This window comes from Triturus cristatus, chromosome 7 (genome assembly GCF_964204655.1).
Source record: "Triturus cristatus chromosome 7, aTriCri1.1, whole genome shotgun sequence".
NCBI classification, from domain to species: Eukaryota; Metazoa; Chordata; class Amphibia; order Caudata; family Salamandridae; genus Triturus; species Triturus cristatus.
In genome coordinates this window covers 1,446,139,412-1,446,160,636 of record NC_140590.1, presented here as the reverse complement: position 1 = coordinate 1,446,160,636, position 21,225 = coordinate 1,446,139,412, and the positions used below count along the sequence as shown (strand labels likewise).

Here is a 21,225-nt window from a genome sequence, read left to right as displayed (position 1 = left end):
CATACTCTATGTCTAAGGATTTAGTTATATGGAAGAATTCTCCCATATATCGTGCATTTTTACCACTTACAACCTTGTTAAGTACTCTTATAACTGGTATTTCTGCGAATACTAAATCTATGTTAGCATACTGGTACTCCAGTTTACCTGTCACATAGAACAGGCTGCTGAGGACACCACATGACACACCATATGTTAGAGGAAGGTGGTGACGTCACCCCTTCTGAGACAGACAAAGGTAATTGCATACACACATAACAATCACTCACATTCATTGTGTTAGTGTACTCATACAACAATTTGGTAAAAACATTTAACGAAAAATCACTAATTGATTTGTCATGATGGAGAATGCTTCCATCCATTTGTTCTATATTAGTATCCATGGATGTTTTAGAAACATCTTTCATTCCAAGAGTCGACACATCATTAGTATTATCTCCATTGTTATTTACATGAAAAATTTGTATTATAACAATTAACAATATCCACATAAATTGTAATAGGAAAACACTACATAAGCAAACTTTAATACATCTACGTTTTAGACTAGATTTTGGTTGACCAGTCACTTCTACTTCTGCCATTTTTGATAAACTACAAAAATACAAAAAGTCTAAAAATCTATAGACTCTATTCTATGTAAAAATAAAAATCTCTAAAATAGATTTTAGTGTAATCCTACACTTCAAAGCTTTTCTTCTTCACCCCTTTCTTTTATTTCTGTCTTTAGAGTCTTGAGTCTTTCATTTAAATTTAACTGACAAGTTGCACCTAAATCTTTTTACAGTTCCCTTTAAGGTGGTTTCAGTTTGCTTTCACCTGCTTTCTCAGTATCACTACTTTCATTTTCTTCACTTGGATCTAAACTTTCAAATTATTCTAGTATGACGTAGGTCCATTCAGAAACTTTGTATTTTCTACATGGAATTCTTACTCTTGTTGTTTTACGTGTTGCTTTTCTTCTTGTATTGTCTGATTCTGTTTGACTTGAGACTTCGTTACTTTGCTCAGGTCTTTTTCTCAATTTTCTCTTTATTAATCTACATTCCAGTGTTTTTGCACCGCTTGACCCATGGTCTCCTTTTCTAGATCTCTTCGTTTGTACTACCCTTTCACCTTCTGTGTTTCATTCACAAGTTATTTTATTTAGTCTTCTTTCTATCTGTTTTTCTCTGTTCCTTCGTATTTCTGTTTCTGTAGGTGCAACACTTGTTTCTGGTTCATCAGTAAGTTCACCTTCTTCTAGCTCATTTGTGACTTCACTCTCCTCTGGTCCTACTTCTGTCTCAACAGCTTTTTCACTTTCTTCTGCATCGACAGCTGCTTCACTTCCCTCTGTCTCAACGGCAGCCTCACCTTCTTCTGACTCAACAGCAGTCTTTTCAGTCACAGTATCTTCTTGTGCCCAATTTACTTGACTTGTGCTTGGCTGCTCATCATCAAAACGTTCATCAGAATCTGTCACTCCAGACCCTTCAGCTTTGCACACTTCTGCTGCTGGTTCTTGATTTTCATTTACCAGTTGCTGTCCTTCAGGTCTTTCAATTTGACTTGGGACTAGGCGGGTATGGCTTGCATGTATCCAATGTGGCAAGCCAAAACACTTCACTGCTGTGGTCGTCACTAATATGATCTGGTAAAGGCCGCTCTGATGGGGTTCTAAGCATGTTTTCCTCACATGCTTCTTGACTAGGACGCACTCACCAGGATTCAAATCAGGTGCTTGGTTCCGCTGTGTCGGTGTGGCATCTCCTCCAACCTGGCGGGACACAGAACGCACCAGGTCAGCCAGTCCTTTGCAATAATCTAGCACACGATCATCAGACATATTCATCAGTTTGTTCACAGGTATGTATGCTTGTCTCATGGCTCTTCCCATCAACACTTTATGGGGGCTCAATCCAGTCTTTTTGTAAGGAATACTTCTAAGACTTATCACTACAAGGGGTAAAGCGTCAGGTCATTTCAGAATTGTGGATGCACATACCTTCCCTATTCTAGACTTTATTGTGCAATTTAACTTCTCAACAATGCCAGATGATTCTGGTCGATAGGTACAATGCAGCTTCTGTTCAATTTGTAATTATGCACAAATCATCCGAATTATTTCATTATTGAAGTGTAGTCCTCTATCTGACTCCAAAGTGACTGGAAAACCAAACCTAGGGATCAGTTCTCTCAACAACAGCTTAGCCACTGTAAGGCTATCATTCCTTCTCATTGGATAGGCCTCTACCCAGCGAGAAAACAAACAGACAATGACAAGGACGTATTTCAGCCTATTACATGGTGGTAGCTCACTGAAATCAATCTGAAGTCTGGTAAAAGGACCTCCTGCTTTCCCAATTACACCCCAACCTACAACTGTCCTTCTTCCTGGATATTGTTTTTGGCATATGGCACACCTTTGACTTAAACTTTCTGCGATGACCCTGAACTTTGGATTATACCATGTCTGCTTGAACAGTCTAATCCTTGCATCTCTTACAATATGTGTGAGTCCATGGTACATCCAGGCCACGTGAGAAAGTAAAGAATCTGGTAATACTGGTCTTCCATCGGGATAGCCCCATACCTCATCTTCTGCATTTTTCCTACAACCTGTTTTACTCCACTCTTCCTTTTGCTCATTACTGGCTTCTTCCTGCATTTGCCTTACCTCTTCCTAAGTCTCAAATGGGGTTGTGAACATAAGGTGGCATTCGGTATTTCCTCTTTGTGTTTTGTGTACAGTAACGCGCTAATTGATCCGCGTACCTGTTGCCCTTTGTCACATCATCATCTCCCGATTGATGTGCATCACATTTTACAACTGCAATTCTTTTTGGCAACTGCAAAGCATCCAATAATTTCTTTACAGTTTTTCCATTCCAAATTGGGGAACCTGAGGAAGTCAGAAATCCTCTTGGCATCCATAGCTGACCAAAGTCATGTACAACTCCAAATCCGTACTGACTGTCGGTGTAGATTGTTACTTTTAGACCTTTTGCCAATTTACATGCTCTAGCCAGAGCAATCAACTCTGTGACTTGAGAGGAGTTTACACCCTTCAAACAGGATGCTTCTAGTGCTCCTGATAAAGTGCAGACAGCATAACCAGCACACAATGCACCCTTTTCGTTTCTCAAACATGATCCATCCACAAACAGTTCATAATCTGATTCTTCCAAAGGTTCATCCTCGACATCAGGACAGGGCTTGGTACAGAGTTCTGTCACTTCCAGACAATCATGTTCCGCTTCCTGTCTCACCTCCTCACATCTTGAATTTGGTAACAAAGTAGCAGGGTTCACAGTAGTGCACCTCACCACCGTCACATTTTCAGCACCTAGAATCACTCTTTCATATTTAGTCAGCCGATTAGAGGTCATATGTTGAGTCCGAGTGCGGGTTCAAAGGATCTCAACAGAATGTGGTACATACACCCTGACTGGATAACCCATCACAATTGCTTCACTTTGTTCCCGACTTACACAAGTGGCGGCTACTCTCTTTAAACAGCCTGCTAATGCTGCAGCCACTGAATCCAGGGTAGCAGAAGAGTTAAGACTGCAAGTGCACATCCATCTCTCACACAACAGTACAATGCAAATTCTTTAGTATAATCTGGCATTCTGAAGGACTGGGCTATTCTAAGGCCCAGCTGTGCCAGGGGACAACACCTGAAACCTTCGTGGGCTACCTGTTCCGGCGTACAAAACACAGAGACTCGGGACACTTCCGGCGGCGTCAAAGATCAGCGTTTATTTACTGCAGGGATACAGAAATCGCAAGAAGTACACAACGTGTAGGTTCTGGGAGACTGCTTCAAATTGCACAAGAGGATCGCTCCTTTTATACACATTTTGGTCATAGAACAACATGGCAAACAAAGGTTACAATTCAGTTCCCACAGTAAACTTCAAAAGGGTCGCATTCATGTTTCAGAAACCCGGAATACAATTTCAGCTTCATTGCCGGTTCCCAACTGTAAAAGCAGATCATCCCCACATTAAGCACATTCCATTCTGACTGTAAACACATTAAGAGGAAGGACAGAAACAGATGCAAAGGAAGAACAAGGATGCACAACAGATTAGAAACGAGTGTAGAGGGTAATAACGGAAACCTAATCGCAGAATCAAAAGGCCTCGTGACTAATGCAGGCATGGCTGAAACAATAGACCAGTACGGCAAGATGAGCCCTGAGCGGGGCCATCTGCCTCTGCCGTGTCATTTCCCTCATCATAAAAGACACCCTCAAAGGAACACGTGTCTTCAGTGGAAGCTTGGGAATCCCAGGGTCACAAAGCGGACAAGGTCCGTTCGCTGGCTACTTGAGGGCAAGAGACAAAATGGATGCCGCATCTAAAATGGAACCCGAGGGTTCGAATGGACATACCTAGAAATGAGACGATCCGTACGTAGTAGCGTAGCGAAAACGCGTACACCCACTAAACTCGTCATTTGCGGTTCGCAGATACCAGATTCGTCCATATTCAAACACACCAAAAAAGGTGTCGTTCCAATTCACACGGAACCTCAGACGCTCCTTTTGCCCTCATGTAGGCAAGCACTAATCGAGATCGGAGTTGATTTCGATATTCATCAGATCGTTCAGCTGCTGCTGGAACATCATTCTATCCATCAATGTCTCCTCGGTAACAGATGGCCGTCTTATACACGTTGTAGCACAAAGACTACATAAGGCAGGACCACACTGTACACAAAGACAACACGTGAATAGAAACGTTACAACAACCCCTACGATCATCAGAATCTTCCAACCCCAAGTGGATATCAGGCCCCAAAACCATCCTAGAAGTGTCCAATTACCCTCGTCCACGTGTATGGACTCGGAAATCTTATGCAACTTCGAGATGGCTTGGTAAACAGTTGGAGCGTTATCAGGAATGAAAATGCAACAGCTCGAATGGATAACTTTGCACACACCACCTCTGTCTGCAAGAACAACGTCGAGAACCATACGGTTCTGCAACGTCATAAGTCTATCCGCCTGAAGTTCTGCTGTTAAATTACCAAGAGCGCTCGCAGTTATGTTAGCAGTCATCTCTACCACACGGGTCAACTGTCTCAGGTTTCTACTATTAACCATAGGTCCCCAAAACGGCAAGAAACCCTTAAAGAAGTCTCCTGCTTCTTGACCAGCAGTATCCTCTGCACTAATAACGCCTCTCACAACTCTAGTCTTGTGATAGTCCGAGGCAACTGTAAAAGTCGGTGGCAAAAGATTCGCGATATAACAGGTACCCGAGAAGTCACGGGGCAACCATGTATATGCACGTTCATAACATACGAAATAGGTACCCTTGGCAGTCAGAAAAACAGGGGAAGAGAGCATCGGGAGAACATACGTGTCAGTGCAAGCACTGTTCCCGAGTTGCGCTCTCGGATTTCGACCAAGACCCTTTAAGCAGAAATTACCGAGGTGGGGTACAATCCATATTGGAGACGAGCTCTTGAGCTGTCTATCACCCACTGACATACTATACTCAGCTTCACTCAAGTCCTTATAGGCTTGCACCTCTTCATCTGGAACAAGCGATACATCAAAAACATCCCTATCTAAATCCGCAATCGCTATTACCAAAGGCTTGTGGTACGGACCAGGACCAAAGTTTGCAGAGCGTGGCTCTCGACTGGGGTAGGAATCTAGTGCACTACGAAACATAGTTTGGAATGCTCGAGCTGACCCTTGGGAGCTATACGGAAGAACCAGATACGGAATACCCCTATCCATGGTATGTGGCATTAACCCACACACCCAACAGTTGGTAGTGTTCATTACCAACTGATGCTGATGTAGGAGCTGAACAAAGGAGTTATTCATGAATTCCGCACGTCTAACCTGTTCATGTTGTGGCAGAGGATGAAAGGAATGTGGAGAAACAGTGGTAATAGAACTTGGTTTAGGAGAGAGAGTAGGTGAAATGGAAGGCAACAACGACTGTATTCCGAAATACACTCCACCCACTAATAGCAGAGATACAGTCAGAAACAACAGAAATACCTGGAACAAAAAACACTTCGTTCCCACAATCTTATGCAATTTTGATCTTTGCGCCGACATCCTTTCCACTTCCAACAGCTTAGAGAATGCCATCCTCTAAAAACCGTCCGTGACGTACTTGACGCACTTCGTTCTGAGTAGCGATTATCAATTCCCAGGAGTTCCCAGGAGTCGACAAAAAAAGTAACCGACCTAGTGTCAGAAACCTGCTAAACAGAAGGGAGTACCCGCACGGCCCTACGGTTAACCCGGATGATAGGTTTTCCTAAACACGCAGCTTAATACAAATCTCTTCAGCTGTGAAAAGCATACATAAAAAAACTCAAACATGCAGAAAAGGATGTAATTGTTCGTAATATTCTTGGCAACGGGAAAGGGAAAATATAAGGAAAATTTTATTAGTCTCTGTTACATGGACGAAGAAAATATCGATTTCTTCCAGGTCGAGTCTGTTCATCAAACAGTTGTTCAGCTGGTGAAACAGTGTTCAGTCGATTGGATGACGATTCAGACCTCGAATTCTCTTCAACTGACGACTCAACAGGTGTGTCCGACTGCGATGACAATGAATTGTCTCTTACAGGCTGAGCATCGCTGAACGGCACAAAACATAAAGGGGTCTCAGTTTCCGTTGCCGCTATACCAGTTCTCACCCAACTATTGGTTGGGGAAGGGATCGGCACCTTTTTGGTATGGCCGGCGTGTACCCAATTCTTTCTGCCTTCCAACCGAACTGCAGTCCTTGTGGCCAATAGCACTTGATAGGGTCCCACGAATCTCGGCTCCAGGTTACGTTTTCGGCCAAAATTTCGGGTAAAAACGACCCAGTCACCCGGTTGAAGCCGATGTCCAGGACCCTCTGTCTGTGCTGGCAAAGCTTCAAAGACCTGTTGATGAATGGACCTTAGTTTAATAGTCAGATCATGAAGATAATCAATTAGCATTGGATACTCAAGACTATCAAAGGCCTTGGGTCTCGGGACTCCCCAAATATTCGCAGGGCGGCCGAACACAATCTCATAGGGGCTGAGCCCTACTTGAGAGTGTACAGTCGCTCTGGTCGATAAGAGAGCCAGAGGCAAGGCATCAGGCCATGATAAACCAGTCATAGCCTGTATCTTTGCAAGTTTCAGCTTCAGGGTACCATTGTACCCTTCAACTAAACCCGCTGCCTGGGGATGATTGGCACTATGGAATTTCTGTCGAATTCCAAGGCCCTTACACACACTCTGCATCACACTTCCCACAAACTCGCTTCCATTATCTGACCACACAATCCTTGGCATTCCATACCGCGGAAAGTATTCCTTCAGCAGGACTTTCGCTGTGGACAGAGCAGTATTATCCTTAAGAGGATAAGCCTCGATCCATCTGGAGAACGCACAAACCACAACTAAAACATACTTCAGATTATTGCATCTCTCCATATGGATGAAGTCCAGTTGGATAACCTCAAAGGGACAGGCAGGAGGAGCAAAATGACCAGGTGGCGTGGGGGTGCCCTTACCAGGATTATGCATCAAACACACCATACAATTTTTAACCACCCTTTCAGCACACTTAGCAATACCATCATTTTTCCATACAGGGGACAATAACTTACATATACCTTTCGCACTAATGTGTGACAACCCATGAGCCATAGTTACGACAGCTAATACATACGCATCCGGTAACATCCACCTCTGGCGTTCCGACAAATCAACCCAACATCCATGCATGTCCAACTTTCCTGTACTTTCTTTCCACTTGGTTCTTTCAGTTTCAGTGGCCTCATTCTGAATTGATTTCACACTCTCAACAGTGTCTTCACACATCCCAGTCTCCGTCGGCCATCTCACTGAACCCGTAACATACATTCGGGTTGCAAGATTCTTGGCCGTTTCCTTAGCAATCTCGTCTGCAAATGCATTACCACGACCAACATCATCCGTAACCTTTCGATGCGCACTACATTTAACAATCGCTACCTGTTTAGGCAATGTAAGTGCATCCAAAAGATCATTCACAAGCTGCCCGTGTTGGATCTTCGTACCATGCGACGTCATAAATCCTCTTTCTCTCCACAATCGCCCAAAACTATGCGCAACACCGAATGCATACTGGCTGTCAGTGAACACATTCACCCGCTTTCCTTTAGACAAAACACACGCTCTTGTTAGCGCAATCAATTCTGCTGCTTGCGCTGAATTCTGACTCAATCTCGCGGTTTCCACAACCGTGCTCAATGTCACTACAGCATACGCAGTTGTCACATCACCATTCGGCAACTTAAAACATGAACCATCAACATACAAAGTGCCATCAGGATCTGTCAACGGAGTGTTTTTCAGGTCTACACGACCCTTCGTTTCTTCCTCAGTTCGTAAATAACAATCATGTGGTGGTACACCATCTAGTTCCATATTAATCGGCAACAATGTCGCCGGATTCAGCACATTACAACGCTTGATCTGTATATGACTTGCCAAAAGCGTCAACTCGTACCCTGACAACCTTGCACTTGTCAGATGTTGAGTTTTTGTCCGATTCAGGAGAGTGTCAACTGCATGCAGAACCATCACTATGAGCATATTATCCATGACCAGACCTGCAGATTGTCGAATAGACACTGCAGCTGCCGCTGTCGCCCTCAGGCAACTGGGCAACGCTCTAGCTACCGGGTCTAAAGTCGAGGAAAAATACGCACATGGACGCTGCTTACCACCGAATTGTTGCGTCAGAACGCTCAACGCACAACCCTCTCTCTCGTGAACGTATAGTGTAAATGGCTTACTGTAGTCAGGAGTACCTAACACAGGAGCCGAACACAACGCGTCACGTAGTTCAGAAAAACATTTCTGACATTCTTCCGTCCATGGCAAAGGAGTCGAGACATCCTTGCACGTGAGAGCTATCAATGGCTTCGCTAACAGTGAAAAATTTGGAATCCACTGTCTGCAGTATGACGTGATACCTAGAAAGGCACGCACATCTCTCTGAGTTGTTGGCACAGTCATTCGAGCAATTGCTGCAATTCTTTCAGGGGTCAACCTTCTTCCCGCCTTTGACAATAAGTGACCTAGATAGGTTACTTCTTGACAACAATATTGCATCTTAGAAGGTGACACTTTATGGTGTAAGTCACATAGATTCTGTAACAGAGACACTGTAGCAGTTTTGCAAATCTGTTCAGTGTCAGCAGCTACCAACAGATCATCGACATACTGAATCAAAGCCGCACCAGCCGGCAACACAAACGCATCAAGTTGACCCTTAAGAGCTTGGCTGTAGATCGATGGACTCTCACAGTAGCCCTGAGGTGCGCGTTTGAACCTGAAGCTGCGACCACCTAATGAGAAACCGAATAAATCTCTGCTTTCCTCAGCAATCGGAATGCTAAAGAACGCATTCTTAAGATCGATTACCGAGAACCATGATGCAGAAGCCGGAATCAGAGTCAGCAAAGCTGTAATGTCAGGCACTACGGGAAACTGTGGAACAACAATTTTATTGACCTCCCGCAAGTCAATAACAAAACGATACACAGGAGGCTGAGAGGGATCGGTTCGTTTCAAAATAGGCAACACAGGACTATTACACACGTTACCCCGCATTTCCTCGATAACATCTTTATCGATCAAATCGTAAATGATCGCTAAAAGTGCTCGTTCACCATCAAGAGAGATACAATACTGGGGAATGCGTGGCAATCGCACGTTTGACTTCAATTGAACAACATAAGGTGGTATGTCCAGCAGGCCCACGTCATTGGGACCTGTCGCCCACAAAGAATCAGGAAGAGAACTCAATTCCGGTGGGAGCTTATCAGTCGACAAATACATGGGAGAGATCACTCTCTGACCTAGCGTAAGCTCCACTCCCGCAGGGGAGCAGTACAAAGTCGCATATAACCGCTTCAATAAATCCAAACCCAAAAGATTCTCACCACAAACAGTAGTCAAAATCAAAGGAGCTTCTAACTCTCGAGACCCAATTGTAAGGGGCAAAGGGCTAGAAACCAGATTGCTAACGGGGGCGCCAGAAAATCCAAGGGAAACATTCGTTAAGCCAGACAAGGGTGCGCCAGGGAGTTTCGAATGCGTGATGGAACTTTTCGCTGCACCAGTGTCCAACAGAAAAGGCTCAACTACGCCCAATGTGGCAACTGCGACATAAGGCCCTCTCTGATCAACCGGAACTGATACTACTCCCTTTCTATGTCTATGGCTGTCCTAGTAAATACCGTCCGCATCAACATCATGCTCGACGTAATAGTCGTCCACATGATACTGTGCAGATCGTCCAGACGAGGGATCGCGCCGATCAAAACAATTTTGCGAATCTGATGAAGTGGCAAGACGCTCGTTCTGATTCTGGGTAACAGCGCGACCTCTACCACGTGATGCTTGTTGAGGACCACTGCGACCTCCTCGAGCCGAAACACCATTGTTGCGGTCACGCAGCACTGGACAATTAAACTTCAAATGACCCTCACCCCTACAATATGCGCATTGATTATACCACAACACGAAACGAGGTGTAGAGGAGTCAGTACGCGGCTGCCATCTAGAGAACTGCGATTGTGATCGATGTGGCTGCTGCGAGTCATTTTGATTCAAGCGCGGAGGATACACTTGCTGCAATAAGACCTTAGTTTTAAGATCCTTCGTTTTCTTATCTGCGCGTTCGCTTTCTTCCTTCTCTCTATTTTCATAGTATTGGGCCGTGGCCAATATCTGAGCAGTTGTAGAAACGGCCCACGAACTTTCAGAATTCTTCAACTTGATGCTCAGTTCAGGCAACAAATTCGATACAAATTTATCAACAAACAATCGCTGACCTCCCTCAGAGCTCATATCCTGACCATTATGATCAATAAATGCCTCCTCAAATCTCGTAAAGAAATCGGAGACACTCTCATCTTTCTTTTGTTTACACGCAGACAATTTGTCCCAATTAACACGTATGGCGGGCATAAGTGTCTTCATAAGTGTAATTATCCTCTGAGGCAAATTCTCAATGAGCTGTTCAGGTTTAGCCCCACCAACTTGCTGTGCGTCAGCCGCCACAAGAGCAGCCCAATCACCGCCTAACGCAGCTGCGTGATCCTCTTGGCGGATTTTCGCCCAAATCGGTTGAGGTATTACATTACCAAACAACATGTCAATATCTGCAAGATTCATAACAGTAGCGGCCACTAATTGAGACAACTCCTTATAATAACCTGCAGGATTTTTACGGGGGTCGGGCAAGGTTTGCTTCACCTGCAAAACTTCCGATCGCTTCCATGGGAGGTGTATCCAAACTCTCTGAAAGTGAGGTGGAATAGCAGGATTAGCATTAGGATTACCTGGCATCCATACTGGGGGAACTTCCCGCATAGGATACTGACCAGGTTGTGCCATCCACTCTGCAGTTTCATCCTTAAACAATGCTCGAGGTTGTACCGCAGAGCGAAAAGATAATAGACGCTCTGGAGCATGTCGAACGTTATCACCTACAATCGTACCAGTCGAAAATTGATTCTGAAGCTCAGTTATCTCGGACGGTACATTATCTACCGCATCATTAGCCCACTCTTCTCTCAAGAATTTACACATTTCCTCATACACAAATCTCTGTGTGGGCTCATTAAACTGGGAAAACGTCTCGAAAACTATACGCGACGAATACTTTGCAGGATACCTAATCCATTTACGCGCCATTTTCACTAGCGACTCACGTTCCCTACCATCAGGAATTTGACTGCGCCTCTGAGCAACATCAGAAAGATTTGACCCAAGTACTGGTCCAAAAAACGGAGAATAGAGAGTAGCGACAGCATTAAATAGTCGACTACGAACAGAAGGGGATGAAGAAGAAGGTACAGGAGCAACAGCAGTAGGAGTAAGCGAAGAAACAGTAGCAGGAATCGGGGTAACAGGAGTAATGGTAACGAGAGGCTGGTGAGGTACCGGTAAAGGAGCAGTAGGGAAAGGAACCGGTAAAGGAGGATGGACAATCTGTGGCACAAGGGGATTCGGAAGAACAGGAGGAACGGCGGGCTGACCAGCAGCCGCCAGAGCAACAGGTTGAGGAACAAGAGGAATCACCGGACCCACAATATCTGGAGCATAGGGAGGTGGTGATTTCAAGAGATAAGATAATAGGGGATCCTCTATCACCTCCTCTCCAGGTTTATCAGAACTAGACGGCAATGCCGGATAACATCTATCCACCGCCATATGATGAAGTCTAGCACTAACTTCCTGCTCCTTCTCATCTTTGTCCTGCTGATACTGTTCTGCATTTCGCATCACCGTAATAACACCTTCTCTCTTGTTTTTCTTAATCTGTTTGATTTCCTTCTGCTTGGCCTCTTTGAGCCATAACCGAAAGGAATCAAACATGGCCGGTCTAGCCTTCTTTTTAAACAATTTAGCTTCAAGATTATCTAGGATTGCAGTTTCGAAACTACCATGTGATGGCCAACTAAGAACACCATCATTTTTAGTGTAACGAATCCAATATTCATTATATACAATAGGACCCACGCCATGGCGACTATGGAGCTCATAAATTGGAGTTCCAACCGGAGGTATCGGGCATGAATCCTCTAGTCGGGAATCCGTGCTGCAACATTTAAGGAAACCGAACAAAGTACTACGGCCAGGCATCGTGCACACTAACCGAGTTTACAAACTTCAAGGGCTATCGAATGACGATGTCCTCGCAAAAATGCAAGACCCTCGGTTTTTGGCAATTGCAATCGTCAAATAAAACCCAACAACTAAGAACCAACAACTAAGAACCACAAATGCAATGGAACCATGCAAACAACCAAGTTTAACCAAGAACTCTGGGAGCGACCCACAAATACTTAACTGAAAGAGCAATGGCGTCACCAGGAAGGCCCGTCTATCATCTCGCCGTACAAAGGACTACGCCAGGCACCAAAACAGGTCGACAGTCAGGGTATCAGTCCGTCGCAGCCGTCAGGAGGCGGGAATCTTCGCGGGAAAAGTCTTCGGGCCACTTATTTCGACAACTGGATCGATGAAGCGGGGTGCACCTTCCCTCGGAGATTTCACACGAAGTTCCTCACGATCGTCGGGCTTTGGACCGGTACCGCTGATGTCGCCCCACGTTGGGCGCCAACTGAAGGACTGGGCTATTCTAAGGCCCAGCGGTGCCAGGGGACAACACCTGAAACCTTCGTGGGTTACCTGTTCCGGCGTACAAAACACAGAGACTCGGGACACTTCCGGCGGCGTCAAAGATCAGCGTTTATTTACTGCAGGGATACAGAAATCGCAAGAAGTACACAACGTGTAGGTTCTGGGAGACTGCTTCAAATTGCACAAGTGGATCGCTCCTTTTATACACATTTTGGTCATAGAACAACATGGCAAACAAAGGTTACAATTCAGTTCCCACAGTAAACTTCAAAAGGGTCGCATTCATGTTTCAGAAACCCGGAATACAATTTCAGCTTCATTGCCGGTTCCCAACTGTAAAAGCAGATCATCGCCACATTAAGCACATTCCATTCTGACTGTAAACACATTAAGAGGAAGGACAGAAACAGATGCAAAGGAAGAACAAGGATGCACAACAGATTAGAAACGAGTGTAGAGGGTAATAACGGAAACCTAATCGCAGAATCAAAAGGCCTCGTGACTAATGCAGGCATGGCTAAAACAATAGACCAGTACGGCAAGATGAGCCCTGAGCGGGGCCATCTGCCTCTGCCGTGTCATTTCCCTCATCATAAAAGACACCCTCAAAGGAACACGTGTCTTCAGTGGAAGCTTGGGAATCCCAGGGTCACAAAGCGGACAAGGTCCGTTCGCTGGCTACTTGAGGGCAAGAGACAAAATGGATGCCGCATCTAAAATGGAACCCGAGGGTTCGAATGGACATACCTAGAAATGAGACGATCCGTACGTAGTAGCGTAGCGAAAACGCGTACACCCACTAAACTCGTCATTTGCGGTTCGCAGATACCAGATTCGTCCATATTCAAACACACCAAAAAAGGTGTCGTTCCAATTCACACGGAACCTCAATTCCCAAAGCAGGTGCTTGACAAAGACTGTTTTGCAACTTTGAAAAAGGTTCCATACTCTTTTCGTCCAACACAATTGGATCTTTCACATCTTTTCGTATCAACCTCTGTAGAGGTTTTGCAATCAGTGAAAAACCACAGATCCACTGTCTGCAGTATCCAACCATTCCCAAAAACTTTTGCACTTCTTGTGTGATTTCTGGGTGGATTCATTTTCTTGGTCACACTGATTCTCTCGGGCGTCACCTTTCTGACCCCTTTTTCAATCTTGTGACCTAGATACTGAACTTCCTGTCTACAGTACTGAAATTTAGATGGTGACACTTTATGTCCTTCTTCTACTTAATGGTTCAGTAAAGCAATTGTATCTGTTACACATGCTGCTCATGTTTTTGATGCCACCAGTAGGTCATCAATATACTGAACCAAAACAGAGTTTCCAGGCATAATAAAAGTTTCCAAACATTTTTTCAAGATCTGATTAAAGATGAAAGGACTCTCAGTGTACCCTTGAGGAACTCGGCACCATGCCAAGACACGGTTTCCGAACCAGAACGCAAACAAGTATTGGCTGTCTGGGTGCAAAGAAATGGAGAAAAATGCCTGACACAAATCAATAACGGTGTACCATTCAGCATCACAGGGAATTTGGTAAAGAATTACTGCTGGATTTGGCACTACTGGACAACATGGCACTACAATTTTATTCACCTTTCTCAGATCCTGAACTAGTCTATATTTTCCACTAGGCTTTTTACTTCCAATAATGGGTGAGCTACAGGGACTGCTCATTATTTCTTTTAGTTTTAAGATCCTTCGTTTTCTTATCTGCGCGTTCGCTTTCTTCCTTCTCTCTATTTTCATAGTATTGGGCCGTGGCCAATATCTGAGCAGTTGTAGAAACGGCCCACGAACTTTCAGAATTCTTCAACTTGATGCTCAGTTCAGGCAACAAATTCGATACAAATTTATCAACAAACAATCGCTGACCTCCCTCAGAGCTCATATCCTGACCACTATGATCAATAAATGCCTCCTCAAATCTCGTAAAGAAATCGGAGACACTCTCATCTTTCTTTTGTTTACACGCAGACAATTTGTCCCAATTAACACCTATGGCGGGCATAAGTGTCTTCATAAGTGTAATTATCCTCTGAGGCAAATTCTCAATGAGCTGTTCAGGTTTAGCCCCACCAACTTGCTGTGCGTCAGCCGCCACAAGAGCAGCCCAATCACCGCCTAACGCAGCTGCGTGATCCTCTTGGCGGATTTTCGCCCAAATCGGTTGAGGTATTACATTACCAAACAACATGTCAATATCTGCAAGATTCATAACAGTAGCGGCCACTAATTGAGACAACTCCTTATAATAACCTGCAGGATTTTTACGGGGGTCGGGCAAGGTTTGCTTCACCTGCAAAACTTCCGATCGCTTCCATGGGAGGTGTATCCAAACTCTCTGAAAGTGAGGTGGAATAGCAGGATTAGCATTAGGATTACCTGGCATCCATACTGGGGGAACTTCCCGCATAGGATACTGACCAGGTTGTGCCATCCACTCCGCAGTTTCATCCTTAAACAATGCTCGAGGTTGTACCGCAGAGCGAAAAGATAATAGGCGCTCTAGAGCATGTCGAGCGTTATCACCTACAATCGTTCCAGTCGAAAATTGATTCTGAAGCTCAGTTATCTCGGACGGTACATTATCTACCGCATCATTAGCCCACTCTTCTCTCAAGAATTTACACATTTCCTCATACACAAATCTCTGTGTGGGCTCATTAAACTGGGAAAACGTCTCGAAAACTATACGCGATGAATACTTTGCAGGATACCTAATCCATTTACGCGCCATTTTCACTAGCGACTCACGTTCCCTACCATCAGGAATTTGACTGCGCCTCTGAGCAACATCAGAAAGATTTGACCCAAGTACTGGTCCAAAAAACGGAGAATAGAGAGTAGCGACAGCATTAAATAGTCGACTACGAACAGAAGGGGATGAAGAAGAAGGTACAGGAGCAACAGCAGTAGGAGTAAGCAAAGAAACAGTAGCAGGAATCGGGGTAACAGGAGTAATGGTAACGAGAGGCTGGTGAGGTACCGGTAAAGGAGCAGTAGGGAAAGGAGCCGGTAAAGGAGGATGGACAATCTGTGGCACAAGGGGATTCGGAAGAACAGGAGGAACGGCGGGCTGACCAGCAGCCGCCAGAACAACAGGTTGAGGAACAAGAGGAATCACCGGACCCGCAATATCTGGAGCATAGGGAGGTGGTGATTTCAAGAGATAAGATAATAGGGGATCCTCTATCACCTCCTCTCCAGGTTTATCAGAACTAGACGGCAATGCCGGATAACATCTATCCACCGCCATATGATGAAGTCTAGCACTAACTTCCTGCTCCTTCTCATCTTTGTCCTGCTGATACTGTTCTGCATTTCGCATCACCATAATAACACCTTCTCTCTTATTTTTCTTAATCTGTTTGATTTCTTTCTGCTTGGCCTCTTTGCGCCATAACCGAAAGGAATCAAACATGGCCGGCCTAGCCTTCTTTTTAAACAATTTAGCTTCACGATTATCTAGGATTGCAGTTTCGAAACTACCATGTGATGGCCAACTAAGAACACCATCATTTTTAGTGTAACGAATCCAATATTCATTATATACAATAGGACCCACGCCATGGCGACTATAGAGCTCATAAATTGGAGTTCCAACCGGAGGTATCGGGCATGAATCCTCTAGTCGGGAATCCGTGCTGCAACATTTAAGGAAACCGAACAAAGTACTACGGCCAGGCATCGTGCACACTAACCGAGTTTACAAACTTCAAGGGCTATCGAATGACGATGTCCTCGCAAAAATGCAAGACCCTCGGTTTTTGGCAATTGCAATCGTCAAATAAAACCCAACAACTAAGAACCAACAACTAAGAACCACAAATGCAATGGAACCATGCAAACAACCAAGTTTAACCAAGAACTCTGGGAGCGACCCACAAATACTTAACTGAAAGAGCAATGGCGTCACCAGGAAGGCCCGTCTATCGTCTCGCTGTACAAAGGACTACGCCAGGCACCAAAACAGGTCGACAGTCAGGGTATCAGTCCGTCGCAGCCGTCAGGAGGCGGGAATCTTCGCGGGAAAAGTCTTCGGGCCACTTATTTCGACAACTGGATCGATGAAGCGGGGTGCACCTTCCCTCGGAGATTTCACACGAAGTTCCTCACGATCGTCGGGCTTTGGACCGGTACCGCTGATGTCGCCCCACGTTGGGCGCCAACTGAAGGACTGGGCTATTCTAAGGCCCAGCGGTGCCAGGGGACAACACCTGAAACCTTCGTGGGTTACCTGTTCCGGCGTACAAAACACAGAGACTCGGGACACTTCCGGCGGCGTCAAAGATCAGCGTTTATATACTGCAGGGATACAGAAATCGCAAGAAGTACACAACGTGTAGGTTCTGGGAGACTGCTTCAAATTGCACAAGTGGATCGCTCCTTTTATACACATTTTGGTCATAGAACAACATGGCAAACAAAGGTTACAATTCAGTTCCCACAGTAAACTTCAAAAGGGTCGCATTCATGTTTCAGAAACCCGGAATACAATTTCAGCTTCATTGCCGGTTCCCAACTGTAAAAGCAGATCATCCCCACATTAAGCACATTCCATTCTGACTGTAAACACATTAAGAGGAAGGACAGAAACAGATGCAAAGGAAGAACAAGGATGCACAACAGATTAGAAACGAGTGTAGAGGGTAATAACGGAAACCTAATCGCAGAATCAAAAGGCCTCGTGACTAATGCAGGCATGGCTGAAACAATAGACCAGTACGGCAAGATGAGCCCTGAGCGGGGCCATCTGCCTCTGCCGTGTCATTTCCCTCATCATAAAAGACACCCTCAAAGGAACACGTGTCTTCCGTGGAAGCTTGGGAATCCCAGGGTCACAAAGCGGACAAGGTCCGTTCGCTGGCTACTTGAGGGCAAGAGACAAAATGGATGCCGCATCTAAAATGGAACCCGAGGGTTCGAATGGACATACCTAGAAATGAGACGATCCGTACGTAGTAGCGTAGCGAAAATGCGCACACCCACTAAACTCGTCATTTGCGGTTCGCAGATACCAGATTCGTCCATATTCAAACACACCAAAAAAGGTGTCGTTCCAATTCACACGGAACCTCAATTCCCAAAGCAGGTGCTTGACAAAGACTGTTTTGTAACTTTGAAAAAGGTTCCATACTCTTTTCGTCCAACACAATTGGATCTTTCACATCTTTTCGTATCAACCTCTGTAGAGGTTTTGCAATCAGTGAAAAACCACAGATCCACTGTCTGCAGTATCCAACCATTCCCAAAAACTTTTGCACTTCTTGTGTGATTTCTGGGTGGATTCATTTTCTTGGTCACACTGATTCTCTCGGGCATCACCTTTCTGACCCCTTTTTCAATCTTGTGACCTAGATACTGAACTTCCTGTCTACAGTACTGAAATTTAGATGGTGACACTTTATGTCCTTCTTCTACTTAATGGTTCAGTAAAGCAATTGTATCTGTTACACATGCTGCTCGTGTTTTTGATGCCACCAGTAGGTCATCAATATACTGAACCAAAACAGAGTTTCCAGGCATAATAAAAGTCTCCAAACATTTTTTCAAGATCTGATTAAAGATGAAAGGACTCTCAGTGTACCCTTGAGGAACTCGGCACCATGCCAAGACACGGTTTCCGAACCAGAACGCAAACAAGTATTGGCTGTCCGGGTGCAAAGAAATGGAGAAAAATGCCTGACACAAATCAATAACGGTGTACCATTCAGCATCACAGGGAATTTGGTAAAGAATTACTGCTGGATTTGGCACTACTGGACAACATGGCACTACAATTTTATTCACCTTTCTCAGATCCTGAACTAGTCTATATTTTCCACTAGGCTTTTTACTTCCAATAATGGGTGAGCTACAGGGACTGCTCATTATTTCTTTCAGAATCCCCTGTTCAATCATTTGGTCAATCACAGGGGTGACTCCAGCAATTACTTCTAGACTCATTTTGTACTGTGGGATATTAGGATATATAGCACCATCTTTTACTGTAATCTGAATTGGATTTAAATTTGTCATTAACCCATTCTCTTTTCCTGTGAAATCCCACACAGCTGATCTCACTGTACTTTTTCATTCTTCAGGCAAATCTTCCTCAGTGAGGGTTGGGCCATCATGACTTTGTATTCAACATCCTCATCAGGTGTCATAAATGCAACACCATCCGGTGTACAATAAATGGTGCAATTCATTTTGCACAACAAATCTCTACCCAGGAGATTAACGGGACTGAAATCATATACCACAAACCGATGCATGTCTTTGGAATTTCCAATATGAACTTCTATCGGGACTGTGACAGGAGTTCTAATATGTTTATTTGCAATGCCTACAACTTGGATAGTTTCTCCCGAGAGGGGTAGGTTTGGAATTTCTGCTGCTCTCATGGTAGAACAGGTAGCACCAGTGTCCAACAAGAAGGTGATATCTTTACCTTCTACCTTTCCATCAACAAATGGACCTGACTGATCTACCGCTAAAGATGCGGCAAGTACACACTCTTCCTCCCCCCCAGGCACTGTCATTGAGATGAATCCGAATCACTCTCATTGCACCGCAACAAATACTGAGAAACTAGTGCATTCTTACCAAAATGCTCTTATCCTCAGAATCCAGTACTTGCACTGTACATCTGCATATGTGCATTCACATTATGGGGTATAGGAGGTTGTGGCACCTGTAACTGTGGAGTAACTATCTGCTGCTGCTGCTGTTGGTTCCCAATCACCTCATTCTGCATCTGTGGATTTAAATTTTGATTTACTCCATTACCCTTTTGACCAGATCTAAAATTATTCTTCCATTATCCAAAATTTCTTTTTAGCGTCCTCCTTACTGATTTAAAAATTTCCTTTACCTCCATTGGACACTTGACCAACCTGACCCTGACTTTGTTGCATAGTACTATTTTCTTGCTGCTGTTCTGCCATCTTCACTTGTGCCCACATTCATTTTCTCCTTTAACTTTTTAAGCCTTGAATCAATGTCATCACTACAGTACTTTGCATACCTCAAAATCTCATCTATTGATTTGCTTTGCCAGCAGAGCATATGCTGCTATATCATTGCACTAATCTCTGGTTTCAATCCATATACGAATCGATACACAAAATGTCCCATATCTTTATATCCAATATTCTCAAACCCACTGTACTGCTTAAACACCTGCAACAATCTCTCATAATATGCATGCACTGACTCTTTAGGCTCTTGGGTCGTCCTGTCAATCTTATCCCAATCTGCTTCTTTAGGGGGAATCTTTCCTTTCAAGAAAGTAATGACCTGATTGTTCATCTTCATCACCTCTTCAGATGGTGCACCTGTTTTTGCATCCCTTGGATACTCATCCTTAGGCCAGTTAACAGTGATTTTACATTTTGTCCACAAATCATCCGGAACCACTATTTTAAAAATACCATCTAAATCTTTCAACAACACCTTTGAAACCTTTACAAATCTGTCCACTTGTTTATACCATTCAATGGGCTTCTCTCGCAATCTGGGAAAATCATTGGTGAATGACACTATATCCTGTTTAGTCCAAGGAACATGAACATACCAACCACCTGGAACATCTCTCATTAGACATGACCTTTCAACTTGCTCAGTTTCCTTTAATGGAAACATGGAAGTTCCCTTACCAGTAGTTTCTTCCTTCTTTTTCATTCATTTACTCCTCCACTGTTCTACACTTCCCCATTTCTTCAAAATATTAATTAATTCCTTTATCTGCAATCTTTTCCCTGACGTATTCAAACTCTCTAAATCCTTCTCAGTAAAAGCCATTCTATACGTTTTCTGCAACACTTTCAACTTTTCTATATCTACACCAAACTCACTATCAGCTCCCGATAGTTTCTCATGAAGATTCTTCGCTCTCCAAGGAATGCTTTCACACAAAAACAGCAACTCTTCCTCACTATAATTTCCTAGTCTATCTCGACTTACCATAACAATAATCATCTTGTCTAAATCTACTTTCAATTGACTCACATTTATACTCTGTGGTTGAGCTTTTGGCATGGTCATTTCTTTTATCCAATTAGTTAATACTTCTGGAGAGGGA

General features: G+C 44.2%; 1 protein-coding gene across 1 annotated transcript; it reads right to left on the bottom strand.

Annotated features, from left to right (window-relative positions):
- Positions 1-4,558: 4,558 nt before the first annotated feature.
- Positions 4,559-6,106, bottom strand: LOC146812170 (endogenous retrovirus group PABLB member 1 Env polyprotein-like). The gene has a single exon (XM_085614560.1). It carries the CDS (start codon positions 6,104-6,106, stop codon positions 4,559-4,561), a length of 1,548 nt encoding a protein of 515 aa, XP_085470686.1.
- Between the last annotated feature and the right edge of the window lie 15,119 nt (positions 6,107-21,225).